The sequence below is a fragment of the Bemisia tabaci genome, chromosome 5, assembly GCF_918797505.1.
Source record: "Bemisia tabaci chromosome 5, PGI_BMITA_v3".
In the NCBI taxonomy this organism is placed as follows: Eukaryota; Metazoa; Arthropoda; class Insecta; order Hemiptera; family Aleyrodidae; genus Bemisia; species Bemisia tabaci.
This window is the reverse complement of record NC_092797.1, coordinates 26195437-26210428: the sequence shown is the minus strand read 5'-3', so window position 1 is coordinate 26210428 and position 14992 is coordinate 26195437. Positions and strand designations below refer to the sequence as shown.

Below are 14992 nucleotides of genomic sequence, written 5' to 3'. Positions count from 1 at the left end.
GCCGTCTTCGCGGTCCTTTCAGTCGACCGACTTCAAATTTTTTAAGCCGCACAACTCCCCGGCCGCACCTCCCCTCCCCAATTCCCCTCCGCTGTGACCACCCCCTCCTCCCAGACTCATTTATTCGCGCCTTGTTTGAACTACGGCCAGTTTTATTTACCCACGGTCTTCATTCGGAACTCGATTCCTTAAACGAGGACCTGGTCAAGTCGTGATTAACGGGCTCCAAGAGGCGGATTATGGTCTCTGTCCTGCCTCTTTGAAAAGATACTCCCCCAAGTCAACATTTCCTCGTATTTGAGAAACGTAAAATCGCGGAAATATCTAAATGGGTCAATAATGACTAAGCGTAAAAATAGGGTGAAGTCTGTGTATTTCATGCTTAAAAATATGAGATATTTTAAGAAGGATTTTGAGATTTGGGCCTCGATACAGATGCTGTTTTTACATGGAGGGATGAGGACGAAAAAAAAAAAAGAGAGGGGATGGGAGGGAACATGAAGGAAGGGGAGCTTTTTTATTAATTTGTCAATTAATTGAAGAAGAACTTTTTTATAAAGTTCTGTTATTTTGGCCTCGAGAAGAGATGCCATGTCTAGATGGGAGGGAAGAAAAGGGGAAAAAGATGGGTGGTGGGAAGGAACGGAAAGTAAGGGGAGTATCATAAAATCAGGGTGTCTACAAGTCCGGAAGTCCGGTCCGGAAGTACTGAAAAAGTGTGGAAATTCTGCAAGAAGGTCCGGAATTGTTTTATTTGTTGTGATTTTTGTCGCAATTTGAGCGAGAAATCCAAATTTTTCGAATTTTGTCAATTGAAGGTACTGCAAAAGTACTGAATTTTTACTGTTCAGGAGGTACTTAAAATCTTGGGAATGTACTGAAAAAGTACTGTAAAAGTACTGCTTTTTGTCCAGCCTGTTCTAGTAGACACCCTGAAAAAGAACAATAAGAAGAACTTTGTGGTTTAATTTTTTTTCTCATTGTTTCAGCGCATATCTTGGAGGTGATGGGAGTTGTCGTGGGAGTGATCTGTTCGGTATTGACGATTTCCGCGTTCATCATCTACCGAAACTGGCGCTACGAGCAGGAGTTGGACAGCCTCCTGTGGAAGATCGACTTCAAAGACGTCGACATGAACATCGAGCAAGATGCCTCGAACCGAACACACCGGGTAAGCATCCTAAAAGCAAGCATACGGGGCAGAGGCGGATTCAGCAATTTGGCAATGGTATTATATTTCAATGGTTTCCTCAATGGTATTTTACATTACTAGGTAAAAAGAGGGCCGAAAATTTCACCCTGTGCGGTGGTCCATTCTTAGGGTTACAGTATCTCCCCGTAATTCATTGGCGGATCCGGCAATTTGGCAACATCGGATCTCCTCCATTTAAACCTTGAACACTCGATTCTTGTCGGAGCACCTGGCTCCTCCAAGAATCGATATATTTCCATAGGTTTAAATAGGGGAACAACAATGTCACCAATTTGCCGGATCCGCCAATGAATTACGGGGAGATACTGTAACCCTAAGAATGGACCACCGCACAGGGTGAAATTTTCGGCCCTCTTTTTACCTAGTAATGTAAAATACCATTGAGGAGTCGTATTTTGTTCGGAGGCAACACTCGCAACATGTTGGGAAAACAAGCAACAATCGCATTTTGTTCGAAGTTGTTTTGTGTTGTGGGGGCGGGGCTTATTTTCGTGCGCAAAACTTGGGAACCCCTACAGCAATATTGCGGTACAACAACTGCAACTTGCTCAGAGGCAAGTCGTATTTATGTTGTTGCCTAAGACAACGCTGTTTTCTAACCTAATATTGGGATTCGCTTTCTCATTGCCCTTGTAAAAAATTGCGATAAGAGCTACGTTTCAAAACACCATAGGAATTCTTATAGCCGGCTAAAGAAGGCTACAGAAAATCATATAGCTGGCTGTAGAATGCGGTGAAAATCATACGGCCGGGCTATACGAAGCGATAAAAAATTATGCAGCCAGGCTATAGTTCCTATCGCCGGGCTTTACACTTTATCGCCTGGCTGTTGCTTTTTCGCCATCGATTATAATAGGCTATACGAAATTGTGTAGAAATTCGTGTGCTTTGGAAATCATTAAGTTTGATACGGAACCACCTTTTATATTTACAAAACACACATTATATTTTCCTCTAATGCATATTTTTTTTCATCAATTAAAATGAGAACAATCCATACAGGATGTGCAAAAATTTCAAAATTATGAATTGAATGACGCTGACTCCGCTAGATTAAATATTAGAGCCTAACACAAAGCGGAGCGGTGACGCACTGGCGCCTACAAACCTAAAAAGGATACTTCACGCATTGCGCAACGCGTGAAGTATCCCTGTTAGGTTTGTAGGCGCCAAAGCGCGTTTAACGCTAGCTGCCCGCCTGCCGCGCCGCAGCGTGCCACGGCGCTTGAAGCAACTATTTCACACCTGAGGTATTGGACAGTATCATACGAAACTGAAGGCTATAAAAAGCTATAAGAAATTGTGTAGCCGGCTATAGAAGCTATTGGAAATCTTACAGCCGGCTGTAGGTCTATGGTATTTTGGAACACAGATTCTACTGCCAATTTTTACCAGGGTGGTTGTTCAGAATCACACAAAAGAAGCAAGAAAAAAAAAAACAGAAATAATTTGTTGTTTCGAACAAAATGGGTGCTCCTCAATGACAGATCTGTGCGAAAAGAGTTTAGTAAACACTTTGATTGCCGGGGATTTTAGAGGCGAAATCAACATTTCCTCTTGGCAAAATACCAGAAATTCTCACGGGTAGACTTTCTCAAGTACCGTAAAAAGTTAAGTACTCTTGTAGAAAGAGCACGGACAAGCCGTTAACTTTGAGGTTCATCAAAGCAACAGAAGAAGAAAAAGAAGAACTTTGAGGTTAGGTCATGGGGCTTTTAGGGCCCAAGAGAGCAGCCTACTTATGAATTCAAACTATCCAAAAAAATTCACTATTACAATTGCTACGACCCATCGTTTGTAAGTCACGTATTTGACTTAGTTTTTGCAAAAATTCACTCATTTTTGCGGAGGACCGCTCATGTGTGGATATTCTTGGTTATCCTGGTTTGATATCGGAATCTAAAGATTGACAGTGACGTTTTTTGTGGAAGAAAGTTGACTGTCCTTTTGACCCCTGAGAGCTCCATTTTTCCATATGCCACCACCTTCCGGCCAAAGTATCACAAGCGCCATGCGAATTTCCAAAATTTCCGCCGCCATTTTATTTTTTTACAGAGAAATTGTTGGTTGAATCTTTTTGAAAATTTCACTGAATTTAATCGGCAGCTTAAAGAAAATTCAGTGACATTTTCGGACAGCTTTGTTGAAAAATTTCTTAAAAAAAAAAAAAAAAAAAAAGTCGGCGGAACGTCGCGGAATGGCGCCTAACATAGCGCTTGTGATACCCTGGCCAGAAGTTGACGATGTCCATACTCTCCTTATATAGGTACTCTAGTAAAGGGACCAGTGTAAATGTCAGCTTGAACCTAGGCAACAGTGTAACCTCATGCGATTTAAGGAAGTTGTGAACATCTTTCTTTCACGTAACGTTATCAGTTATTCTCGGCAGGTCAAGTGATTATACGATTCCGATAGGCCCCTTTAAATTGTAGCTTTCCGGAAGGGCGCTCATGCCCGTGCACGCACCCTAATTTTAAACGACTAATCGATACGTTGGATGGGTCTCACGGGTACTGGATGGGCCCCACTGGATCCTCCTTTCTTAGCATCGGACATCCTGTGCCTCACTTCAAATGAAGGGACAGCTTGGGATTTAATTAAATCTACGAATTGTTCCGTCTCTACTCGACCACAGGACCCACCCCCGCCCCCTAAGCGTATCTGTGATTGATCCCTCTAACGGCTTTGAGCTTTTGTCGAGGTTGCCGTTCGATTAAAGTTCTTAAAAGGGAGTCCGATTATTCAGGACTCCTCGGAGGATCACTACCGCACAACGCCTTCGAAATAGCGAGTTATACCATTTCAAAACACGCCAGCGAGGAGACGCACAGATGGCTGTTGCAAACTTTCACGACAGCTGTCGCAGCTGTCATTCGCTTGGTTTAAACATGAGTAAGCAACATTGATTTACATCGCAGATAGTGGCTAAAGCAAGATTTGGGTTTGTTCCGGTTGTTTCTCGAATTCAAATATTTCCCGGATTTCACGACTCAAACAGCCAGTTGATTGCCGATCTTCCTGGAACCGAAATCATTTACCAATTAAAATGTACCCCAAAAGGGTAATTTTTTTCCCACCGTTTTTCTCCCCATTCAAAGTGGGAAAATGGATGACATCGGATGACCGGGTCCCCGCGTGTACCGAAGACAATCGATTATATATCGAAAACAAGACCCGGCGTCACACAGGAGTCTCGAAATTCGGGACCTGGAAAATACTTAAAAGTGGCGCCAGCTGTACCACTTACACGGAAAAAAATGAGTTAGGGTTGAGGACTAGTTTCTGCCCTTCAACACTACCGCGCGGTACCTGATTTCGCAGTCGTAAGCCAAGGTAGTGCTGAAGCCTATCTCGCGCTTGCGTTCCACGCTAGATGACCAGTGACGTTCAGAAACAGATCTGGCAGCGCGTAGGCACAGAAACAGAAGGCTCCAAGGATAGATCCGGCAGGGCTGAAGCCTACTTGATGCAAAGTTGCCAAAATGTGCGAAAAAATCTGATTACACCCGTAGAGCATAATTTCACTGCGCACAATATAGTTTTTTCAATTATTTTTATTTTTTTTTTAATTTTTTATTTTTTAAAATTTTTCTTGCAGTTTATTTGGCTTTTCTTCCTGTTTTTTTTGTTGCTCAGGAAGCCATAGCTAGCTATAGACACGAGTTTTTACAAAGAAATTATTTGATTGTCAACGGGCATCAGGGAGACTTTTAGAACATTCATGCTCCATAGCTCCGCCTTTCAAATTTTCAGGGATTAAGGTCGAGTAGAATCTGTTTCTGCAGATCCACTCGTCGTTTCGGTGAAAATTTGTCGCCACCACCGGGATTCGAACCCGGGATCTATGGGTCTAGAGTCAGACACGCTAACCACTAGGCCGTCCTGGCCAGCTTGCTTATGTCAAGGAAAATCGGAGTTTTCGGGTGTTGATTCTTTTCTCATAGTATTAAACTATTACTTTAAATAAAGCGCCGGACTGGGCAACGCGACGCGGGGCAGCCATGTTTTCTTTCCTCGTCCGAGGCGAATACGATGACGATAGTCGAGCAGTCCACGGCGCATACGCATCCCGGACATTCTAGCCTTCCGCAAGAGAAATTCTACTTGTGGAAACAAGCTTGCCGTGTGTGTTGCAGTCAAGCGGCGGGTAGGCGCTACGGACAGCGAGAGGTAGCGTTGACGAATACATGTTCTGTTCCTCAGGACTACCGACCCTAAAACTACCCATAGATAGTGCCGAACCCTACCCTGATTTTTTTCCGTGTACATTACGATTTTATGGAACTCTATCGTACTCTATAGAAAATTGCAGGTAGAGGTTCTAATGCCGATAAATACCATTGATATGCTTCGATTGTATTTCAGGGTACCAGTGCGAGCATAGGGACTAACGCGCATCCGTTGATCCGGACCAGCCAGGTCTCGTTGAGCTCGAATCCAGATGCGGATTTCAGGTTCTCCACAATCCACACCACCATAGGCATTTACAAGGGCCAGGTCTACGCCGTCAAGAGGATCGCAAAGAAGTCAATCGATATCACCCGTGTCATGAAAAAAGAGCTCAAAACGGTGAGTCATATATTACTTTCACAGCTTTTGAATGTGACCGTCTACAGCAAGAGGCACCTTGGTTGGAAACGAGAGGGGCTTGGAGTACAAGGCGCGTAAGTGCAGTTTTTGAAAAAAAAATTGAGGTATTCATGGTTTCAAGTAAAATTAGTCTGAATGCATACCTTGTGAAAAATTCGCGCCCGAATTCCAATTTTTAGCTTCAAAAATTAGGTTTGAACTTTCGGTCTGCCATAAGGATCCACTTTCGAAACTTGTGACTCGTATTTCTCGAAATAGCAAAATCTGCACTTATGCGCCTTACCCTCCAAGCCCCTCAGTTCAAACAAGTTATTTATGATCAGTACAACACAAGGCAGTGTTCTAGAGGCATCTCCAGAGAAAAAAAGTCCAAAAAACCGAAATAAAAGAAACGACCGTTTTGAATCTTGCAGTATCAAGATCTACTTCCGATGAAAATCTACTCGAAATTATTACTCGGGTCAAGAAATTGCCTGACTAAAATGCGACACCATATCCTCTCCTGACCTAAAAATGGAAACATCCTACAGAAACTTATATTTTAAGGCACACACAGGTCGTCCGGCCGGTCTAAGGATAAAGACATTAGAAATATATAAACGTGAAAGGATGTGTCCCATTAAGGAGAGTATTTTGGCCCTAACTTTGGTCGAAAATTGAAACAGCTTAGAATAATGCCATGTATGGTCAAATCGACTCTTAATCATCTACCCTGTAAGAACTTGTCCTTATCTGAGGTGGTTTTGAAAGGTTCTTCTTTAAATGTGTTAATCTTTAGTACACACATAACAACATATCTAAAGGAGAAAGTGGTAGTCGCTTGTGCTCATACATAAACAATCTAATTTAGGACCGAAAATGAGCAATTATTCAAGAAAACTGCAAAACTTCACTACTTTGCGCTGGTAAATCAGGCAAAAACCATTTAAAACCACCTCAAATGAAGACAAGTACTCACAGGGTAGATGATTAAGAGTCGATTTGACCATACATGACATTATTCTAAGCTGTTTCAATTTTCGACCAAAGCTAGGGCCAAAATACTCTCCTTAATGGGACACATCCTTTTCGCATAACAATCATCTTTGGCTTCAGTTGTAATCTGTGATCGTTTTTTTTTAGCGGAACAAGATTCTATCTTTAACGATGTGTTTTCATGTAAATTTTAGATTTTTACCGCGTCTGCATTTTTCAAGAGACCGTACACAAATCTACTTTTTCGCGGAAAACCCCGGATTACCGGCCGTAGATAACATTTTAGAAATATTATTTTTGACGTTTCCGAGTAGAACTCTACGTGATATAGAATAGGCTACGTGGAATCATAGCGTCAATGCTTGCATTCTTTGGTTAATTTCGCGGAACGTAATGGAAAATCATTCCGGTGCAAAAACGCACGCGCCTCGACTCTTTTGCTGAATTCCGAGAGAGGAATACTGCCGTGGTAAGGAAAAACGCCTTATTAACCTTCAGGCGTTGCCAAATTTCCTTCGGTTAATCACCAATTTGCGGAAAAATTTGTGAAGATTTTTCCTCCAATTTTTCCGATAATTTTGTTCTCAGTTTCACCTGCAGGTCCTGAAAATTTCAAGAAGAAATATTCATAACTTTCTTCAAAAATAACTATTTTCCGAGAGGAAATTTGGCAACTCTCGAATGTTTATACGGCGTTCTTTAGTGAGAGGCTCTCCGGTTGTAATTTATTTCCCTCCTTCGTGTGCAGTTAGAGCGTTGATCTGTCTGAAGCGAGTTAACTTTAGTGCTCGGTTTGAAAACTTCGATCACAAAGACATGAGCTCACACATGAATGCCTATCCTCGGAAATGAAGGGGCGAACTCAAAGGAACCCCAATTTCACCATCCGCCTCGTCCGATGCCCGTGTGGTGAGGTTTTGAATGGCACTCATTATATTATTTCTGGAGGCGTCTGTGCGGAGCCCAGAAATGGAGTAGAGGTTCGCACACGAAATGTCGCAACTTTGAGATTTCTGTCGGGGAAATGGGCAAAACCAAACGTCATGAAAAGCATCTCAACTTCTCCTACTTTTCGTATAATCATACCGATCATTCCGTAGGTGTGCTTGGATTGCTTGGTTTTAAGTAGAAACAAAACTTGCCAATTTCCTTTCAAAAATTCGCATGCATTTTTTCCAGCATTGCGCTTCATCTTCACAAATTATAGGACGGGCATAAAAATTGGTGATCTCAATGTGAAATAAGGGCCTGGGAGGACAAGGCGCATAAGTACAGTTTTTGAAAAAAATTGAGATATCAATGGTTTCAAGTGAAACTAGTCTTAAGGCATATTCTAGTACCAGCCTGGTGTTTTAGGCCAGTTTTAATTATATTATTTTGCATATATTTTAAGTGCAGTTTTTGAAAAAATTGAGATATCAATTAAAACTAGTCTGATGCATATTCTGTGAGAAATTCGCTCCCAAATTCCAATTTTTAAGCATAAAAAAGTCAGTTTGAACTTTCTTTCCGCTATAATTAAGGATCCGTGTAATTTTGGAACTTCAAGCACGTACTTTTTTCTCGAAATAGCGAAAACTGCACTTATGCGCCTTTTCCTCTGAGTCTCTCGGATGATTAAATAATCCATATGAAAATGAAATAAAATAAAATGAAACAAAATTAAATTAAATCAAACGGAATAATATGCTATCAATGAGTTGTCCGGACAACCGATCATTCCCCTATATTCTGCCGTGCTGAGGATGAAGAACGCCGTATAAACATTCGAGATTTGTCAAATTTCATCCGATAAAATGTTCATTTTTGAGGAACGCTCGAAATATTTTCCTTTAAATTTTCAGAAACTTTTGGTGAAGTTGCGAACAAAATTATCCGAAAAATTGGAAGGAAAATATCCACAAGTTAACCAGGAAATTCGTGTTTTCTCGAAGGAAATTTGGCAACGCCTGAAGGTTCATACGGCGTTTTTCCTTAGCACGGCAGTATTAGAGGTAAAGGTGTAACAAGGGGATGATGGGGGTAATGCCTTGTGTTTGCTGTCTCCAGTTCACGGCTATGGCGGGCCCAACGGAATTCGACCAAAAATTGTGTGCCATTTTTTTGAAGTATGGCAACACTGATTTTGAATGTTATGGTACTTCAGGAGAGGAGGAGTTGTAATTGGAATGCCGGGGTTTATCTTGCAAAGGAATGTTGCGGTTAGCGCAAGGAGGGCTAATGTGCGTATACCTAATTAATTTACGGAACGAGGGTTTAGATGAGAGGTCACTTGGCGCTCCAGCCTCTATTCCGCACCAGCTTTACCCCTGACCTCGCCCCGCTCAATTCCCGAAATACCTTTAAGACAAGGCTAGTCTTCACTAAAAGACTGCGTGTTACGGAAGAAAACGGCGACGCCATTATTTGTGTCCCTAGACGCAGAAAGCGGACACGTCCACATTTTGGCGAAATTGAGTTAACATGAATTCATATTTCTGGGTATTAGATACTCCTTAAGTGCAGAAACGAGACATGTGTACCCTGGTAAAAATTGGCAGTAGAATCTGTGTTCCAAAATACCATAGACCTAAAGCCGGCTGTAAGATTTCCAATAGCTTCTGTAGCCGGCTGTACAATTTCTTTTAGCCTTTTATAGCCGATGGCGAGTAAGCAAGTGCCAGACGATAAAGTTTATGCTAAACGTCACTAAATACGGATACTAGGACCTAGTTAGTTTTTGGACCACCGCTCTCTTTTTGTGCCGTAGTATCTTGATTTATTTTGCGAGGAATGTTCCGTACTTTTGAAGGATGCCTGCCATTCTTAATATGTTGGAGCGCCTTCAATTTCTAATGATACTGTGCAATACCTCCGGTGTGAAATAGTTGCTTCAGACGCCGTGGCCCGCTGCGGCGCGGCGGGCGGGCAGAGAGCGCAAAACGCGCAATAGCGCCTACAAACCTAACAGGGATACTTCACGCATTGCGCAATGCGTGAAGTATCCCTGTTAGGTTTGTAGGCGCTATTGCGTCGCCGTCGCCGCTCCGCTTTGTGTTGGGCTCTAATAATGTTTAATCTTGCGGAGTCAGCGTTTTTCATCTCATGATTTTGAAATGTTTGCATACTCTGTATGGATAATTCTCATTTTAATTGATGAAAAAAAAATATGTTTTAAAGGAAAATATAATGTGTGTTTTGTAAATATTACGGTAGTTCCGTATCAAACTTAATGATTTCCAAAGCACACGAATTTCTACACAATTTCTTATAGCCAATGGCGATAAAGTGTAAAGCCCGGCGATAGGAACTCTAGCCCGACTGTATACTTTTTTACAGCTTCGTATAGCCCGGCTGTATGATTTGCTCCTCTTTCTACAGCCAGCTATATGATTTTCAATAGCCTTCTTTAGTCGGCTATAAGAACTCCTATGTTATTTTGAAACGCAGCTCCTATCGCCAATGTTTACCAGGGTAATGATTGCAAGTTGAGGAAATACGGCGGAAAATTGGGGGAATCGAGAGTTTAAGCAGGATGTCTAGCATCAGGATTTTCCCGATTTTCCCGATTCTATCGGGATTTGAGGTCAATCAGGATTTAATCCCGATTTCATCAGGATTTGAGAAAAAATCGTTCGTAAAATCAGGATTCGAGAAAAGTCGGCCGTCCGACCAAATTTTTTTATCGAGCCATTTTTGTGATACCAATTTTCCTCCGCAAAAAATCAGGACTTAGAAAAATTATAAAATCAGTATTTAGCAGTCAAAATCAGAAAAAATCAGAATTTCATCAGGATTTCCCAAAATGAAAAAAACTAGACACCCTGTTAAAGCACCATTTCCCTGCAGATCATCATGATTCTTGGAATAATATCGACATCCGGCCCACAGTGGGTCGAGTCAATGGGAGAGGTCGTACATGATTTACAAACTTTAAATGCGTACATGAAATGCGTATTTTCATTACTATGAAATGTTGATGCTTTAAAAGTAGTTTCATTGGTTTTCTCGTAAAATTTTCTGTAAAAAACACCCCTAAAAATTGAAGTAAAGATAAACGCTAAATTTTACAATTTTTTTGAAATATTGCATTCCGCCTTCCTCCAAAGACTCGAACCACTGCGCGGCCTTTTGTGACTAAAGTCGTACGCAATGCACGAATTAAGAAAATTCCAGATGCTGAAAATTCAACCTGTGTATCGGTGCCCCCCGAGTCAAAAGGTACCTAACTCCATTTTATTCCCTCCGAGGTATCAGCGGACCGCGCGTCGGTCCCACTAATTCAAAAGTAAATCGCAATTATTGAAACTCCGTATCTCGTATCTCACTACCGGTGTAAGATAGGACAAAACAAATTCTCCAAACATACGGAACCGTTACTGGATATTTCTAAAACGCCACTTCGATAATATGAGTCAGGCACCCTTTGGCCCTGAGGTTGTGGTATATAAGGAATGAAAGAAGTTGTTTAATACATATATGATAATAATTATGTATAAATATATTTTGAGACAAATAAATATTCTTTTGTGTAATAAATTCAAAAGAAGGATCTTTTAATCTTATTTACCTCATTTCCCTTTTCTTTAAACACACCCTACCCCCCTTCCGTGTTATTAATTATCAAAGACGGTTCTTGAAGAGAACCATAGAGAAGCTTCAATGCCTCGCTCAAAATTAAAAAAATATACCGTAAATTTTGCTCAGGAATTTTTACACAGTTCTTGTCCATGAAGATAGGTCTATGACGCACAAAATACAGCCTCATAAGTATTTCATGCTGTTTCAAATATACGAGGCAAAGGTGAGGAATTGTTCAATCAATTACTTACTTTTTGGTTTATTTCAGTTGCGGGATTTAAGGCACGATAACCTGAATGCCTTCATAGGAGCCTGCACGGAGCCACCGAACATTTGTATAGTGACTGTCTACTGTACGAGAGGCAGCCTCAAGGTATTTTCAACTACCGTACTTTTCCACTCTTTCTCCCTCTCCGGTAATCGTTTACATGAAAAAGATTAGCCAGCCCTGCGGGCGGATTCTTGAAATTGATAGACAAAACGATAGACTAAAAAGACATAGGGAGTATGGAGCGATCCTGTCGGTTGAAATTCGTGGCTCTTATAAACTAAGGGGGTAAATGATGGACTGACCATTTATAGGGTCCTTCGTGCGGGTTACCGCTAGTTAGTCTGTTATACCTACCTTCTCTCTCCATTGCAACCACCTACTTCCACCAAAAGGATCCTTTTATAGGATCCTAAGTATCCCTTTTGATTTCTTTATCTATAGCTTTGTCTATAAATTTCAACAATCAGTCCGCCGGACGGTAAGATATGTGTGCGGAAAACATCATACCCTCACACTCACACTCATCTAATAGTTAGAAGTGAAAAGGTTGATGTGCGTAAGTACTGCTCACAAAGAAGCATGATTTATAGGTAAGATCGCAGCACTATAGCATAGTAGCATAGAACATGTGATGCGATTTGCGGAAAAAATATCGGGTCAAATTTTTTGCCAAGTCTTCCCTAAGTGTTTTTAAAGTTTCCAGGTGCCTTGTGGCGCATTGATGCTAATGCAGGTACTACTTCGCTCTAGAATTAAGCTCAAAACTTTCCGCCACGTGCAACGTTTCTCACGTGTAATTTTAATTAATAGAATGTACTACTTTGAAATTAAGACAATCTCTTCATCCACAGTATTAAACTTCATCGAGATTTACTCGCGTTTAAATCTTCATCTCCATGAGCAACTTTCGTGAAGAAACTATGTTCTCCAATAAGTGCGTAATAACGCTTGCCGATAGATGCGTCCGTAATGGAAAGAGGAAAGATAGGAAGGAGTAATAATGTAATGTTAAAATGCATTGCTTTATTAAATTTTGTCCAAATGGGGCGAAAAATCGGTAGATTTGAGTCTCAACAAAAAGGAATCTTTAAGGATATCCCAAAGAGAAAGTTGAACGCGATTTAGTTCTATTTCGTGCAGAGGGTCTCAAATTGCGTTTTCATGGGGGAATAGGCCCCAAACATGTCCGTTTGGCATCAAATAGCTGTTCCTCAAAACCATGAACTTTGGGCTGAACAATCCAAACTGCCATAATCTCGGTTTATGATAAAAAATGTTCGTGAAAACTCCTAAGTGCCATGGTATTCGTAAGAAAGTTTTAAGTTTTTCAGAATTAAGGCCTACCTTCTCGCAAACGGTCTTATTATCTTCGTGAGACGTACGCCTTTTGATGATCGTAGGTAAAATTTTTGGTTCTTCACTTGTACACTGGCTTTGATCTTTGATCAATTATTTTGTTTATATCTGCAGGACATCCTAGTGAATGAGGACATTCGGCTAGACAGTAGTTTCATAGCATCTTTTGTCGACGATATAATTAGGGTAAGCCAACTTCTTAATACACATGTGCATTCATGATAACGTCTCAGTTTCCAGCATTTTCCATGGGTCATAAAAATAGATGGGGTAATTGCTGCATTAACATTCCCACAAATTCAGTTAAGGCCGCTGTATGCGATATCGTCACGTTTTGGCCAAAGTATCACAAGCGCCATGCGGCGTTTGAAAATTTCCGCCGCCATTTTATTTTTTTTGCGGAGAAATTTTTCAATTTGCCTTAAACTTTGAACTCTTTTTTAAGCTTGGAAGTTGATTTTAGTAAAAACCACTGGCGTAATAGTGTTTCTCGCAAAATTTTACACATAAGTATATTCATTCAATTGGACCACTTTTTGCAATTAGGAACTAAAATTTCTGACTCAGTATAGTAACAACGTATGTACCATTGGCTTTCCTATGCACATAAGTGTTTTTACTAATGAGCCAGAAATTACAGTTTCGAATTGCAAAATGTAGTCCAATTGCAGATCGCCGCGGCTTGCGATGGATCCATTTTCTCTCAAAATATAGAGGCTCACACAGGGCGATAATTGACTTTCATACCCTAGACTGTTTATGTCAAGAAGAAAAGCACCCGTAAAATGGCGCGGAAACCATTAATGGGCTGAGCTCGGCTAGACATTGAAAGTCGAGTCAGCAAATATAAATTTAGTTGCCAAGTCGAGATGCTCTATTATATCCTAGTGGAAAGATCCGACGTAATTTTCAAGTTTTATTAACGAAACATGGATTACTTAAATTAGGCTATTTTTTATACCATTCAAAATTGTGATTTGTAACAACTAATGCTCGGTCTCCTTTAATTTAAGGGGATGATTTTCCTTCATAGCTCTCCGTTTCAAATGCACGGGAACTTGAAAACTTCAAACTGTCTCGTAGATTCAAGATGGGTGTTGAAGTTGACAGATTTTGGTCTCTGGCAGTTTAAAAGTGATCCCGAGAACCACCCTCATCATTTCTTAAAACATAATCAAGATACGAGCGAATCGCCCAACTGTAAATGTGAAGGTACGACATTTTTAGATGCTTTTAAAAATTTGAAACCTAACTTGAAACACCTAATCTAACATATCCTAACCTGACCCGCCGCTTGCTCTTGAGATTCCTCTAAACATGTCTTTACTTCTTTATTTTATTTTTTTTTTTTTTTTTTTTTTTTTTTTTTTTTTTTTTTTTTTTTTTTAATAGGTAAATGATTCGGACACATCATTGTATGTTTTGAGCAAACTTAACCTTAACTCTTATCAAATTTCAAAAATAAGAGACATCTTAACACGTGTTGATGCCAGAGATGAGAGAACTATTCCTGTTTGATGGATGTCCATGTTGCATCTGCAAAATTGAATGAGCGAAGGCGCGAGGCGTGAACTAGCAATTCTTCGCTCTATGCTACCAATGATATGTCACTCAGATCCGGGAAAAAGATTAGAAAACGAGACCCTATTACGTCTCTCCTATCTTCGACTGGGTTGCTCACGAAGACCTTGAAGCAGCGCTACGAAGTAGAAAAATGGAACCAACCCAACATGGACACAGAATGAGGGAAAGGAGCTGCGTTGATGACGGCGCAGAGATACAACTATTCGTACTCGATGGATGTCCGTGTTGCGTCTGCTAAATTGAAGGCGCGACGACGCGCAATGTCGCGCTCTGTCCTGCCAATGAGGTGTCGCTCAGATTCGAGGGAAAAGTTATGAAGCGAGGTCTGATTACGTCTCTCTTATCTTCGACTGTGTTGACACTCGATTTTTTCTTCTTTTTCAATTTCACATCATTTTTTTTTTTTTAAAAGGATGTATTTAAAGACCCATACCTAAAGCTCG

General features: G+C 40.8%; 1 protein-coding gene across 7 annotated transcripts in view; it reads left to right on the top strand.

The window, feature by feature from the left end:
- LOC109037478 (guanylate cyclase 32E) overlaps nucleotides 1–14992 on the top strand; it is a 141716-nt gene that overhangs the window by 112813 nt on the left and 13911 nt on the right. For all 7 annotated transcript variants that reach the window (XM_019052177.2, XM_072300479.1, XM_019052176.2 and 4 more), the window contains 5 exons: nucleotides 990–1171; nucleotides 5579–5782; nucleotides 11607–11711; nucleotides 13080–13151; nucleotides 13979–14177. In XM_019052177.2, the coding sequence (XP_018907722.2) occupies nucleotides 990–1171; nucleotides 5579–5782; nucleotides 11607–11711; nucleotides 13080–13151; nucleotides 13979–14177 (762 nt within the window). The remainder of the gene's footprint in view (nucleotides 1–989; nucleotides 1172–5578; nucleotides 5783–11606; nucleotides 11712–13079; nucleotides 13152–13978; nucleotides 14178–14992) is intronic.